At 31.8% G+C, this 15514-nt stretch overlaps 2 protein-coding genes across 3 annotated transcripts; both read left to right on the plus strand.

The window, feature by feature from the left end:
* The first annotated feature begins 31 nt into the window (after positions 1-31).
* On the plus strand, positions 32-4455 carry LOC148198021 (pre-mRNA-processing factor 39-1-like). Its single transcript, XM_088115375.1, has 6 exons — positions 32-67; positions 1147-1227; positions 1342-1497; positions 2637-2933; positions 3857-3970; positions 4208-4455. The coding sequence occupies exons 1-6, from the start codon at positions 32-34 to the stop codon at positions 4301-4303; spliced, it is 780 nt and encodes a 259-aa protein (XP_087971501.1). The 3' UTR covers positions 4304-4455.
* Positions 4456-7113: 2658 nt separating this feature from the next.
* Positions 7114-12878, plus strand: LOC148198022 (nuclear transport factor 2-like). Of its 2 annotated transcripts, none has more exons than XM_088115373.1 (9): positions 7114-7459; positions 7559-7693; positions 8362-8665; positions 8964-9226; positions 9738-9936; positions 10336-10457; positions 10542-10607; positions 11546-11627; positions 12219-12878. In XM_088115373.1, exons 1-9 carry the CDS (start codon positions 7421-7423, stop codon positions 12362-12364), a joined length of 1356 nt encoding a protein of 451 aa, XP_087971499.1. In that variant the 5' UTR covers positions 7114-7420; the 3' UTR covers positions 12365-12878. The 2 variants fall into 2 exon arrangements, with proteins under 2 accessions (XP_087971499.1, XP_087971498.1); XM_088115372.1 differs by having other exon boundaries at positions 7115-7459; positions 8961-9226.
* The last annotated feature ends 2636 nt before the right edge of the window (positions 12879-15514 follow it).

A 15514-nucleotide genomic window follows, 5' to 3' on the forward strand; every position in this document is an offset into this window, starting at 1 on the left:
TCAGCTCATTTAAACATCGNAACATTTGCCGATGTTGTTTGCTCAGTATTCTCGATTTGTTTATTTGGTATGTCCTTAACATTTTTTTATGCAAATACTCTTCTGTGTCTTTGTTCCTATCTAAAGCTGGCTATTGTTTTTAAATGCATTCCTTTTTCTTTTCAGAAGAAAAGTATTCAGCTCCCTTAAACTTTTGATGTGTTTGCTAGTGAACAAGTTAAACTTGTCTTAATTGTTCCTTAAACTTGCGTTTCTTTGCAATTAAATACTTGAAACTTTATATCTTTTTGGTTCATAGCCCAAATTTCAATTTTATCTCATTCCTTGAAGTTTCATCTTTTGTGAATAGTCTTTGATATTAAATTCAAATTAGTTTAAATAATTTATTGGTTTTATTTGTATGAATAAGTTTTTCAAACTTTAATATAATAGAATTTATAATTTAAAACTGAATAAAGGCTTTTTGATTATTTGTTATTTTAAATTTGTATTTTTACTATATATCAAAAATATATATATATATATATATATATATATATATATATATACACATATATATATACATACATACATACATATATATATACATATATATATATATATATATATATATATATATATATATATATATATAATCATGTGACAAATGGAATAAAAAGTCCATGAATAATTGAAAAATAGCTTAAATAATTTAAATCTAATGTGATCTAAAGAACTATTTGTACAAGTTAAAGTTTGAGGTATTATTTTTAAAAAACGGTAAAGTTTAAAGTATTGATTAGGGTTAAAAGAAGTTGACGGTTTGCATTGCAAATAATATAAAGATCACGGATAACTAGTATAAAGATTAAGGATCACTAGGATAAAATTGAAGTTTAGGATCTCTATTTGTAAGGGGTTGAATGCCTTTTTCCTTGTTTTAAGCTTGCCTATTGGTTTTAGAATGCCAACTACTGGTAGTTTGATTAATTTAAACCACAGCTAATTTATTTTAGCATGTCTTCATTCTGTTAAATTATACTAGCTGTTATGCCTGTATACTTCTCTTGTATGGCAATAAATAAAGCATCCAAATTATTTTAGGAAGAGAATTACTAATTCAAGTTTTTGCAACTATTCTTTTAATACTTCTCATTTTTTCATTAGGCTTCTGGGAATGCAGAGAAGGCAAGACAGATTTTAGTTGAGGGGCTGGAGAATGTTTTGTTGTCAAAACCAGTTCTCGAGGTCTGTCTTAACTTTATTTATGTTCACTTTGATTACGTACTTAGAGATTCTTCTCTTTATTTTTGTAATGATGTTTCTCATATCTAATGAGATTCTTAATTCAATAACATGCAGGCCTTATTGCATTTTGAGGCTATTCAACCCTTTCCAAAGCGAGTTGATATCGACTTTCTGGAGTCATGGGTTTGCAAATTCATAATGCCTAACTCAGAGAGTCCTAGTGTAGCTAGTGCAATTGAGCGTGAGGAACTTTCTAGTATTTTTCTGGAGGTAAGTCCTTTTATCAAGGATGTTCTAGAATGTGTTTTATGAGTTTCCTTGAGTAATTAAATATTGCTTTAGGATATTTTTTTTTTTACTTTTTCTGGTGTATGTTTATTAGTTATTATTCCATCTACAATAAGTGGTTTTTCTGGGAAATTGGGTTGTCTAAGTTTCCAGTGGGTCAATTGATCCTTGTAACTGACTGCCAGTGATGACATCCACTTTGAAACGTGAAATGCAATCGATGCTACTTTAGTAAAGAAATATATAATGGATGGTTTAATCCATAGTCTATTGATAATTGTTAACCTTGAGGTTGTGACAGGAAAGTGTAGGTGCTTACTTCTGTGTCTAGTGTGTAAGTGTGTGTTTGTCTTTTCCAGTAATGAGATTGAGAAAAGATAATGGTAATCTATCAAACATTGGTTTAATTTATTGATTTTGGCAGCCCTTGATCAGAAGTTTAGTTCTTTTAACACTAACACAACTGTCATTTGCAGTACTAGTCTTATTATTGGATAACTGGTATGGCTAGCTGTTACTAGGGGCACGGCCTAGTTTTAATAAAATTATTGTTTTTGAAAATTTTAAGTTACCATGGATCATTTATGTATTGTGGGCTATGATGTGTGCCAGGAAATCAGAATTTCATTCAAGTCTTTGAATGATAATGATTTGAATGGAAACTGGAAAATCATGACCAAAATAGAAGGTTGAACATGTTCACAGTATAAATATAGGAGTGAGTGGAGGGAATTTAGCAGAGGGGCATCTTGATATGTTTCTCTGCCTTAAATTTTTAACTTGTCTTTCTGAACGGTTTTGAAATGGTAATTGCCTTGAATTTAACTTGTGCCTCTTTGAATGGTTTTGAAATGGTAGTTTATTTTGTAACAGTGCTTCACAAATACCATTGGCAGTATAATATATCTTTGTTCTATTCCGGTCTCTTTATAATTATTTTAATTGAACACATTTTTTAGATATTGTACATCTATTTGATGGTCTTTTGCTATTGTTTTCAAAGAACTATTATATCTTATTTTTTTTAAAAGTATGTGTCTGTTTTCGAAGGCCTTATCTTTCTATACTTGTTGAATTATAATTTGAATATTATTAATTTTTGTGAATTGTTTATTTTCCAGTTTTTGAATCTCTTTGGAGATGTTCAATCAATCAAGAGAGCAGAGGATATGCATGCCAAATTGTTTTTGCCACACAGAAGCATGTCAGAGTTGAAGAAACGTCATGCTGAGGATTTCTTAGCTTCAGACAAAGTTAAAGCGTCAAGAACTTATTCTGCTCAATCACCTGCCCAATCCGTGATTGGTGCGTATCCAAATGCACAAAACCAATGGACTAATTATGGAGTACAACCTCAAACTTGGCCTCCGGTTACACAAGCACAGGGGCAACAGTGGACTGCTGGCTACACCCAGCAGGTATGGTATCCTTTCTTATTTGCTGGCATATTGTGTATGTGGGGTTTATACGTGTGAATCTCTAATCCTGGATATTGTTTTGGCTGTTTAGACTGTCAAATCTGTCAAGCAATATAGTGTTCACTATTTTTGTGTGCTATACTTGTTAATCAGATATGATCCTGATTGTGTTTAGAAACGAATGTGGACATGTAAGACGTGACAAACGCACTCCACTAAGCTTCAGCATTATTTAAGTAGAAGTTTTGCTTATTAAATTCTTGCAATTTAACTCCATGATTGCTTCAAGCATCTTTATCAAAGCTAGCACCATTGAGCTTGTGTTTTCACAATTTTCTTATTATACTATCTCATTTTATCGAGTTAAAATTAATATTTATACTAATTTTAATTTTATCATTTTATTTAATTAAAAAATATCTGTTATTATTTTCTATATTGATGTGTAATTTATAATTTGAATGAAAACAATGTTGGAAAGACAATACAGATTCATATTTTGCATAAAAGAAGAGAATAATAGTTTTAGGGTTTGAAATATTGAAAATTAAAATATATTTTAGGATGAAATAAGAAAATGATGTGTACTCAAAAGTGGTATTCCCACTGTATGCTGTTATAGATTATAACTTGTAGATTATAGATGAACATCGTATCATGAATGCGCATAGTTTTGGTGTGTACTAAAATGATTAGTATTTCTATGACGGAGCTAAGATGTTTTACTCGTGTTCTGTGTCATTCTGTGTTTGTACACCTATATTCATAAAATAAGCACCTGAATTAGGTGTAATTTTAATTCGTTGTTTAATTGAAACGGTTATATTATTTTGTTATCAAACTGTTGTCATTCTCCGCCAATTGTTTTAGCAAGTTGATAGAGTGATATATGTTCTATACTGATTCATTCTGATTTGGTGCAGGCTTCTTATGGGGCTTATGCTGGATATGGCGGCAATTATGCAAATTCTCAATTGCCCGCATCAGTTCCACCGAGTACTGCATACGGGGCCTATCCTCCTTCTTATCCTGCACAGGTACAAAGCAGTATTTATTTATTTAGTTGATTATTTGGCCCCTAACATGTATTTGGATTAGTGGATACCATGGAACTTTTATTGTGATTTCTTTTTCTAAGGGAAAGTGATCGAATAAAACTAACCATGCTAATGTTGTTTGTTGTTTATATATTTCGATAGATAGATAGCTTCTGGTAAACATAATCATGATTAGTTTTATTAAGGTTGATTCTTTTGTATGAATTTGAATTTCAGCCGGCGGTTCCTCAACAGCCCTATGCGCAACCTGTTGCAGCCCCTGCACAGCAACCTGCTGCAGTTCCTCAAGCCTATTACGGTAGTTATTACTGAGTTCACAAAATGAGATGACAACTGTTTTCGCCTCCTGTATTTTTTTTCCTTTATTTTATAGGGTAATTTGATATTAGGTATGGAGTACAGTTGTAGTTATACTGCTGAAAATAGAAAATTGTTTGACTAATTTGCTATTGTTTTTTTAGTTATTTCTGTGTACATTCTATTGGTAATTATTTTCTTTTCACCGGTATACTTTTTTTTAATGCGGATTAAGTAACATTTAAGGCTGCTGGCAAATTTGGTCACTTAAATTCAGTTAAGTTCGTCTTTAAAATTTTATACAATTTTACTTAGTCTATGTTTCCCCCTTTTAAACGAATCTGTGCATAAAGTAGGTTTTCGTCAAGTTATGTAATTTTGGGTTTTCATTATGAATTTAAACAATTAATTTTAGAGTTGAAAGCAGGGTAAATTATAGAATTTTTTTTAGAAGACAACCGTTTAAAGGGAATCAAAGCTGTCGGGAAGAAAGAAGGACTTGAAACAACATATTAATATAAAGAATTGTAATTAAATAAACAAGCAATTTAATAAAAAACTAATTATTTTGTTATTTTGATTGAATAATTTATAATCTATCATATTTTTTTCAATCGTTTTTCCATTGTCAATTTCCTTTTTAAATTTCTTCTACTTTTTCGTTTAACATAAATTTGTCTTTCTTTTAACATTTAACATAAATTTAATAGGTTGGGTTTATCAACTTAATGACAAAGACAAATGGTACGAAGGCAAATGATGGAGGACAAATGCAAGAATTTTAGGATTAATATGAAGAAGAATATGCGTCACATTAATGTTTAGATTTATTTGTTTAATGTGAGGGTTAATAAGATGTGATGAAAATGAACCAAGACGAATAGAAAGACCGTAGACGAAATAGAGGAAGATGTATAAGAGTTCTAGCTTTGTCTAAAGTTATGCATAAGTGAGTGGAGATAAATATCATTCGTATTAAAGTGGATTAGTTTAATCATGAATCAAACCCAGCATAATGTAATTCATATGACAACAAATTTATCATTTATTTCTGATAACAACACATTCCTTAAGTGAACTTTTTCCTAGAATTTCTTACAACTAGAATCAAACATTTTTATTTGAGCAATTGTTTGTCACTTAATTATCTCATTACTTTAGGCTTTGTTCATTTGAATGTATTTCAGGATTTGTTCATTTGAATGTATTTCAGGAGAGTTATTGAATGAATTTGAAAGTAAATTTTTTGTTGTTTATTTGAGTGGATTTGGAGATAAGTAAAAGTGGATTTAGAAGTAAAATTTGTGAAAATTAGTGTAGGATTGATGTCACAAATTAAAAAATTTTATTTCTAAATCTACTCTCACTTATCTTCAAATTTACTCAAATAAACAACAAAAAATTTATCTTCAAATTCTCTTAAATCCATTTAATCACTCTCTCTCTCAAATCTATTGAAGTGAACAAAGTATTAATGTCATAATTGGTATATTTAAATTGTATATTGTGTTAGTAATTTATAAAAATAACCTTTCACACTTCAATTTAAAAGGAATCCGACAGAATTTTACTAGAAAAAAAATATTTCAACTAAGTAAAATAAAAATTTAGGTTCTAACCTGAGATAAAGTAATAATTTTTTGGTGCCAGAATTTTCATAAATAAAAATAATTTATTTGCAACATTTACTTTCCTATATATTCGAAATCAGAACCTATTTCCTACAGTTACTTTGCCTACGTATTTGAATTAAAAAAAATTAGAACAACATTTTTGTGCAAGTATGAAAATAAGCATAATTATTTATTTATGGAGAGATAGTATAGTAAAAAGAAAACAATTTATTTCACATAAAAGAGATGCGTAATTATTCACTCCTACAAGATATACGTGTTCATATATAACAACTAATATCTTATTCAGGAAAATAATCAAGTGCTTTTTCGTAGAAAAATACAGTGAAATATATGAATTATTATTTAGGTTTTGTTCACTAAATTTGGCGGAGAGTGATTGAATAAATTTAAGAGAATTTGAAGGTAAATTTTTTGTTGTTTATTTGAGTCGATTTTGGAAGTAAGTAAGAGTGGATTTGGAAGTAATGTTTGTGAGAATTAGTGTAGAATTTGATTGATGTGACAAATTAAAAAAATTTACTTCCAAATCCACTCTCACTTACCTCCAAAATTGACTCAAATAAATAACAAAAAATTTAGATTTAAATTCATTCAATCAGTCTCCCCAACAAGTGAACGATTAGAGACATTTTAACCGTTTGCGAAATTTTTGAAATACATTTAAACTGTCCCTTAAAAAAAAAGATAGAGAATAAAGACTACACAATCTATCAAACACTATTTGTAATATTGCATGAATCATGAATTAAATATAGTCATAATACGGAAGAGAAACTTATATAAAGATATTTTTTTTACCTTTGCATTTTGTGTATATAATTTTTTAGATGAAATCATCAAACAATATCTATTATTTAGAAAAAAAGTTTTTAAATTAACACAATTCAAGGATCTATTTTTGCATCATTTACACTATTGATTGAATGCTAGTAGAAAAGTTGTGACTTCTTCAGTTCGAGTCTAAATTAAAGATATCGTATGCTTCCGTAGATTCTGTCTCCATCCCTACATAATCATAACATCAGCCCAATTACTATATCTAGTAGTGTGGCGTGTACCCTGAATCTTAGCCGTCCATCATAATTTTTTGAAATCAATCTGGGCCGTTTATTACAAAGGGGCTATGGGTTATCGGCGCACCCGTTTTATTGTGAGATTTAAATATTAGAAAATATAAAAGAATCACATCACATTCCACTCACACAGTTGCTCAGTCCTTCAGGCACACCTCTCTCATATTTTAACACTCTAAGCTGCGCAGCACCATTCTCAAGCTCCGATCTATAACTCCACACTTCCTTCGTTTCCACACTTTCTCTCTTAACCCCAATCGCCTTCTTTCTCTCTCCTCTCCTTGGGCCTCTTCCTTCGTTTTTAAAGCCCAACGCCGCATCATCTCTTTCTGGATTTAGGGTTTTTGCGCGCTCTCTTCTCCTCGATCTGCCGCAAGACACGGGAGAAGCTCTGCATGCTCTGAACTTCAACGCTCTTCCAGATGGCGTCGTCTTATCCTGGTTCCGTTAGTGCCACACAGGTATTCTCTTACGGCGCTTTTTTTTTTTATTTCCTTAATCTATGCTTTGATCCGCTTCAAGTCAGAGGCTGAGTAAGTGCTCTGATTCTTTGCTTTCAGGTTGGCTCCTACTTCGTCGGACAGTACTATCAGATTCTCCGCCAGCAGCCGAATCTTGTTCACCAGTTTTACTCTGATTCCAGCAGCATGATTCGTGTCGATGGAGATTCCGTTGAAACTGCGCAAGATGTGTTGGTATGCCTTGCTAGCGCATGCATTTTGTTTTTCAAATTTGTTGTTTATGAGAAGTGGTGCTCGAGATTTCTGAGGTGGCTGTTCTGTTTAGGTTATCAATGTTCTGCGGATTTTTTTTTTAGTTTGTGCTTGGTTGGAATATTGTGGAGGATTTTTTTTTGGTATGATAAAATTGTAGTACACTGTGGCTATAGCTAGAGAACACAGAATGGATGCTCGATTTTTTAGGTTTTGGTTTTTAGATGTATTGGCTGGTGCTAATGCCTACTGGCTGAGTAGGTTTGTGTTAATTCTATTAGTTTTGGTGCTCTCATTTGTTGCTTAATTGTCATTCTGCTTCTTTTGATTAGCAATTTTCGTTTTGATTGTTACTGCCTGTTTTTACAGTTTTTTCTCTTTTGTCTGTAAATGCTTTCTATTTTCATTATTTTTTTTAGTTTTAAATAATATGTATAGGAAACAGTGAAGACAGAAAATAAAACTAGAAGTTGATTCCTGTAAAAACTTTTAAAAACAGGAAATAAAGTGAAATCAAGCTGTCGAAAGTGAGAAAAATGTTCTCTCAAAGTAAATATACCTTTATTTTTCTTTCAGATACATGCCTGATAAATGCTTGTGTGGTTTTTTTCTACCTGTTAATAGCTGACCAGGTTAGGGTTCTCATGCAGCAAATTCATTCAATTGTTTCGTTACTGAGTTTCACTTCAATTGAGATCAAGACCATCAATTCTCTCGACTCTTGGGATGGAGGTGTGATTGTCATGGTCTCAGGTTCTGTGAAGCTAAAGGATATCACTGGGAGGCGGAAGTTCGTTCAAACCTTCTTTCTCGCTCCTCAAGAGAAGGGTTACTTTGTTCTGAATGATATTTTTCATTTTGTCGAAGAAGGTGTTACATACCCAAATATGATACCAGTGCCATCTGAAATTGACAATCAACCGCATGTGTCTGCATCTCTTGCAGAGCCACCAGGTAAATTAGCTGCAGAATTATGTTTTTAGGACAATTTTGCACTAGTTTTACTGAAACTTTGTGCTGCAGTTTGTTTAGTTGAGAGGAGATTCACAATCTGTGTAAAAGGTTTAGAAAAAAGAGTTTTTAATTAACAATAGTAGGTCTCCAAAAACACTTGCTGGTGTGACAGATTTTCTCAGTCCTTTATCTTGATCTCTCCAAACTAAATATAAATAGTATGTATATGTATTGCACACTTTTTTTTTATAGAAAAAAGTACCGTGTTTGATTGAATCCTGCGTTTGTGATTTAGTAGCTTCAGACTACGGTTTGGAGGAAGAAGCTAGGGAATATGTAAACTCAGTTCATATTGACGATGATCCAGTGGACAAGTATAGTCTTCCTGAGCACCAGCAGCAGCTACATGAAGATCTTGAAACCGAAATAGTTGTGGAGGAAACTTCTGCACAGGAGGCATCTCCACCAATTCACAATGTTGTGCATACTGTCCAAGAAACCCCTGCAGCTCTTGTAGAAGAGTCTTTTGAAGAGCCTCCTAAGAAAACTTACGCATCTATTGTATGTAATACTTTCAGTTTAATACCTTTTATTTTTGTGTAACTATGCACTGTCCATTAACAACGTATACACACTGTTGGAGTAACAAATCTTTACTTAAACCATCTTTTAAGTAGTCTTTTATGTTTCCATTATCAAGATTTCCTTAAATTGTTTGCAATCTAGAATGTGTTTTGTGAAACAGTGTACATTTTTTCCTTATTTGTCTGCTTTTGGTGTTTTGGCTAGGCAGCATTATATTTTTTGGTATTTTAGATGATGGAGGAAAACAGTAAAAGGAGGGAAAAATTAAAGTCGTCAAAAAAATCAGTTTCCTTGTCAGAAGTTATTTCTTTGGAACTTTCTCTTTCTTTACCTGGCCTCTCTAAATGAATCATAAGGCATCAAATAGTGGGAAAGTCTTAATCTGTGTTCCTTTTGTATATGTGGTCCTTAAACCTAATTACAGAGGAATTGATTTTCAGCTTTTGGTGTTTTTTCTTAATTTAATCGTGTAACAATGAACTTGCAGTTACGAGTCTCCAAAGGACAGCCCGTGTTATCAGCTGCTCCACAGCATGTTCCACAATACACCTTTAAAAGTGCCCCACCTCCTTCAGAGTTGAACCATGTAGCACAGCCCGCAATTCAGCAGTCGAGCCCTGTATCTATGTATGTCCCTGAGTCAGGGTCTGAGCCTGCAGATGAAGGCTATGGGCTAGAAGACGAAGGTTTAGTTTATCATCCTGATATTATGATCAGTTTCATTGTGGTTCTGGTGTCTATATACCTTTTATTACTTGTATCATTTAGGCTGATGGTCTGGGAGTTACTTTATTTTTTCTACTAGGAGTGAAAATTATGCAAGTTTTTTCACAATTATACTTGTTGAAAGATTTTTTCGGCCAAAATTATTTTGGCAGACTTTATAGGATGTTCCGGGCATAAACCTTTTGATCCATAATATTTAGAAAAAGAAATTTGACATTATTTATAATGAAAATGGTTCAGTTCTTGCATTTTGGAAACTGCATTTCTTTACCGTTGTTATATGACTTACATTGTCTAACATGGTCTTAGAATTTTTAGAATCAAAACATCAAGTTGATTTCTGATCTTAATTGTTCCAGGTGAAGTAACCTCTGTCTATGTGAGAAACTTGCCTGCTAACGTTACTGAAGCAGAGATTGACCAGGAATTTAAGAATTTTGGCAGAATTAAGACAGATGGAATATTCATTAGGGTCCGAAAGGTAGCTCCTCACTCATGGATTAAATTGAATGCTCTCCTTTCGTGAGTAATAGAAAAAAGGCAAAGTAAAAGTTGATGTTTACAGGAAATTGGAGTGTGCTATGCATTTGTGGAATTTGAAGATATCATTGGTGTTCAAAATGCGCTTCAGGTTTGTTTGTTATTTTATGTTGTGTTTTCTTATTAGACCTAATTTTCATTTGATAATCTAATATTAAAGTAAACCTTGATAAGCAGAAAAATACGTAGAACATTTCGACATTTTTGTTGTTGTTGATTTACTGGACTGTATCTGTTTCAGAAATTATACAACATCAATTTTTCTATTGCTTAAATCTAACACATCTCTGTTTCCTTATTTTTGATTTATTGTCATTATCAATTGTTTTCACATGGCTATGTAATGAAATTGACTTGTTTTGACTTATACTTTTATGTTTCCTGGTTCAATTCCATGGTTTATTATTAGTCTTTAAGAAAAGCATGAGAGTAGTTTCTCTAGTTGAATATGTAGTGAAAAGTGAAATCAGGTATCTACATCTTATGAATTTGAAGTATTTTTGTCAATAAAACAAAGATGTCTTGCGCTCATCGTCCCTAGTAGTGCTCAAGTTATGTCACTCTAATTTAAAGTACTCCTCCCCCTTCAAAGACGTAATATGTTACATCTATTCATTTTAATGTAAATGACCCTCTTAGTTGTGGCAACACTAGTAAGCCAGTCTTCCAAGGTCACTTGTTAAACTTGAACTTTCTCTCTCACTTGCGTTTGATTTAAAAATTTAGATGAATTTGAAGTTTTAAACAGACATCTGATTTTGGCTTTGGATTTCATTTCATCTTCTATTGTTTCAGAGTTGGAGTTTGAAACTAGTTGTTGATTATTATTGAAGAAATATCATTCCGTAAAGGGGTGTAATTTTTAAATTTAGGGCAGAGGAAGTGTAGTGTAGTTTTCCCAAAACATAAATATGTAATCCTGCTCAACTCAACTGTCTTGTTATGCAGGTTGCTTATATTTTTATTCATATTGTATTTTTAATGCGATAACATGGTTCTTATCTTTGTCCATTCTATACTTCATTGTAGGCTTCTCCAATTCAGTTAGCTGGAAGACAGGTATACATAGAAGAGCGGAGGCCAAACAGTGGCAGTGCAGTTCGAGGAGGAAGTAATGTTTTACCTTTTCATTTATCTCTTATACTTTCAAATGTTTTTAGCTTCTCAAGTAGTGTGGGTTAAATCCTTCGAAGGTGTTTATTGCTTACTGCAATTGTTAGTGTCGGAGGGCACCTAATAAATACATGCTCAATAGCATTTGTGATCTGAGTGATAGCCTTATGGCTGAACATGCTAATGAACCTGTTGAGCACAAATTGGCATTTATTACTAAAATATGCATGTATGATTGAAGGAATAAGGAAAAAGAAATAAGTGTCTTCATAAGCTAACATTATCTCACGCACAAGTTAATTTATAGAAGTTGTTTATTAGCTTGTACAAAATCTGTTTTTAATGCATAAGCTAATTTTAGCTTATGGAGAAACTAATTCTCTTTTCCTTTCTATTTTTGTCTTGTAATAGTGTTTCTAAAGAAGTTTCTAATATACTATCAATATTTATAAATAAATTGACTTGGAAGAGGTATAATATGTCTGTAAAATTGATACTCTTCCGTTGTCAGTTCGGAGGTGATTTCTGTTAAAATTAGAAAATGATTTGGTTATATTGAAATCCATTTCATTTTTATTTGGTTGATCAGGAAGGGGAAGAGGCAGAGGCAGTTATCAAGCAGATGCTCCGAGAGGGCGTTTTGGTGCAAGGAACATGGGAAGGGGAAGTAATCTGGATAATTCAGACTACTCCAGACCAAGAGGCGATGGTTATCTTCAGCGTAGTTCACGATGAGAAAGAAAATGGCAAAAGCATGGACTGAGAATATGCTGTTGAAAGGGCTTATACAATTAGTGAATCTGTGCTTGGTGTGGGTATTTACTGCAGAAAATTTTCTTATGTGGTTTCACATTTAGTAGTCTTACGTTTTGGGTGCGTCTTTTTCTAGTAAAAGCCATTGAGACTTTAAACAGTTTGTTTCACAAGCATAGATCAGTTGGTTCCCCTTGAATGTTCTTTAACATGCCATTCGCGTGGGAAGTTTTGGTTGTTGTTTGTATTGTTCCATGTTTGGATTGTGGCGGCCTTTTTATCGGGAGGGGTGTTCAAGTTAAGAAAGTGGTTTAGTTTAGACATCAGTAGAGGTTGTGCTTAATTGTCAGATGTTGCGGTGCATTTATGGGTGCATCGGCTCGCTGCCTTTCCTTTGGTAAAACTTGTTGTAGTAAGTACCATGCAAATCTTTTAATTCTTCTCTATTAGTTTCGGGACATTGTTGGGACGTAGATAATTAAATCTTTTCAATTAATGATTTGACTTCTAATCTTTTCATTTAACGATTAGACTTTATTTTAAAACAACTCCAACGATGAGAAGGCTTCTCTACATTTATGTACATTTATCTATTATTTTGGAAAATTTAATTCAAAACCATTGTTATATGTAGCTACATACTTGGTCTTCACATCGCTCGTGAGCGTGGTTTTATAATTTTTATCTGTCCCGTATGGCTAATGTTTGGATGTGTTAGAATTATTTTGTATTAGCTTAACTGTATTTTAAAAGCTGCACAGACCTTTCAAAGTTAGGATTAATTAAGATTTAAGTTTTTGTTAAAATTGGGGTTAAAAAATTTCTTCTACAAAGTGCTTAAAAGTTGTATATTTCAATTGAATGTACTTAAAAGTTTTTCTTTTATTTGTTTTTAAAGGTGTTTTAAAATATTATTTTTGTAATTAATGAATAATATATATTGTAACACCTTACTTTATCTAAATTTTTCTGTTAAGTGAGATATTACTTAATTGATATAAAACATAAAGAATTATATAATTATAAAGTATATTTACGGTTTTTCATTTTTCTTGTTACAGAAAGTTTAAACATTTATAAAATATCGTACAGGAGAAATATATAACATTCAGTATAATACATCTATGTATAAAAGTCTCCAACTTTAAGAATGACCAGGTTCCCGTTTTCTCAAGATTTGTTGATTCGTATTGTTACATGTACCTTCATCTGTTCCATATAAAGAATACGATCATCATCACAGGCGAACTATGATCACAAACAAAACAGTACAAAGGGTAAATTAGTGTGTTTATAAAATGTTTTATCATCTCAAACACAAATCAACCCTCATCGCTCAAACTAATATTTCAAAAAACCATGTCATTGACTCATCGTTCAAACTAATATTATACTTACTTTTGTTTCGTAATACTTTGTTCACTTGAATGGATCTAGGAAGAATGATTAAATGGATTTGAAGGTAAATCTTTTATTGTTTATTTAAGTGGATTTGGACGTAAGTGAGAATGAATTTAGAAGTAAATTTTTTTAATATGTCACATCAATCAAATCTTACACTAATTATCACAAACTTTGCTTTCAAATCCATTTTCACTTACCTCCAAATCCACTCAAATAAACAAAAAACAAAAAATTTACCTTCAAATCCTCTAAAATTTATTCAATCACTCTCACATAATTCATTCAAGTGAACAAAGCCTAAGAGTCATCAAGTCACTGAGAGCATAAACTTGGTCAGCACTAACAAACCCATAGTCAAGGGTCTAATCATAAGAAACATGGCCGAACGAATCCAACAAAAGTCCACTGAGGTCAAACTCTTCTTCTCTTAGACCATCATGGAGTAGAATAATTTTAAACTCTGTATTATGGACTTAGCAGTGTAAGATTTATTTTTAGAATCATGTATTTTGAGTCAAATAAAATAGGATTTTTGATCACTTAAGTCAACAAAGACTAAGACCCAATGTTTTGAGTGGACGTCTAAAAGCTTGTTTGACCTAAGTGGACATCAAGTGTGTGGTGCTTTCCACCTTTATGTGAATAACCATGTGTCATGAAGATTTTTCATAGTTAGTGGTCTCATGTCTTCTTCCTAATGAAGAAGATTTTTATCACATGTCTTCCTCTTAAAAGAGAGGATTTTTACCTTTTCTAAGATAATTAAGTTTGAGTTTTTAGATTTTCCTTGTACATATTACATATTAGAGACACTCTTGATCTATAAATAAATGTGTTTTCTACTCTTATAATGTTATGTTATCATTTTTGTATCATATTACTTATTTTGGTCACTCAAGGTTAAAGCATCCAAAAATGATCTTCATTAGTTACCTTACTCATTAATTGACCTAATCTTTCTTTATAAATATCTTCCAAATATAACAAAAAGAAACTTAATTATAAATATCTTCCAAATATTTTGAATTACTTTTCATTTGTATTTGACTTTTCGATCGTTTTTTATTTAATTTAAAATATAATATTTACATATCTAAACATTATTAATTTATCGAAAGTTATAATTATATAAAATAAACATTCATCATTTACATGTTTTATATGGGAGAATATTTTGTTATAATTTTATAGGCTTTTATCTGGACTAATATACATATTAAAAATGATTGAAAGCTAAGCAAAGTTTTTTCCTTTTACTTCCAAGTAAAGTTCCATAATATTCTATAAATAAAATCTATCATCTCGTTTAAACAGGTCTTTGCTATTAAAAACCAGTTTAATACTTTGTAGCTCTCATTTCCTGTGGGTATCATGATTTGACGAAATAGGGAGTGGTATTTCCATTAGACCCATTAAAGATATTGAGCAACAGCATTCAATTCCTTCTTCTCCTTTCCATATTCAGGCCAAGAAGACCCTTAACAGCATGACTATTATTTTCTATATTCTGCACCTAAAATATCCTCAGCCAGATTGAGGTCTTCCAGAACCTTTTTCTTCATCATTACTTACAACCTTAATTCCGTCCTGCGTCAATGTTCTGACATTTGTAGTACAATGGCTTAATGTGTTGTTTCCTCAGTTTATGCCCTTTTCTTCATCTAATCTATGTTCTCCTTCTTAAGCTGTGCAGTGCCTTTGATGAAACATACAAGTACTAGTCCCGAA

This window comes from Vigna umbellata, chromosome 5 (assembly GCF_029865625.1).
Source record: "Vigna umbellata cultivar VRB3 chromosome 5, Vumbellata_1.0, whole genome shotgun sequence".
NCBI lineage: Eukaryota > Viridiplantae > Streptophyta > Magnoliopsida > Fabales > Fabaceae > Vigna > Vigna umbellata.

Excerpts from the sequence above, each read along its gene's own strand:
- LOC148198021 (XM_088115375.1), top strand. The coding sequence starts at position 32 with ATGTTGTTTGCTCAGTATTCTCGATTTGTTTATTTG. Across the intron at positions 2,934-3,856 it reads CTGCTGGCTACACCCAGCAG|GCTTCTTATGGGGCTTATGC; the intron begins GTATGGTATCCT and ends GATTTGGTGCAG. Across the intron at positions 3,971-4,207 it reads CTCCTTCTTATCCTGCACAG|CCGGCGGTTCCTCAACAGCC; the intron begins GTACAAAGCAGT and ends TTTGAATTTCAG.
- LOC148198022 (XM_088115372.1), top strand. The coding sequence starts at position 7,421 with ATGGCGTCGTCTTATCCTGGTTCCGTTAGTGCCACACAG. Across the intron at positions 8,666-8,960 it reads ATCTCTTGCAGAGCCACCAG|TAGCTTCAGACTACGGTTTG; the intron begins GTAAATTAGCTG and ends TTTGTGATTTAG. Across the intron at positions 10,608-11,545 it reads GTGTTCAAAATGCGCTTCAG|GCTTCTCCAATTCAGTTAGC; the intron begins GTTTGTTTGTTA and ends ACTTCATTGTAG.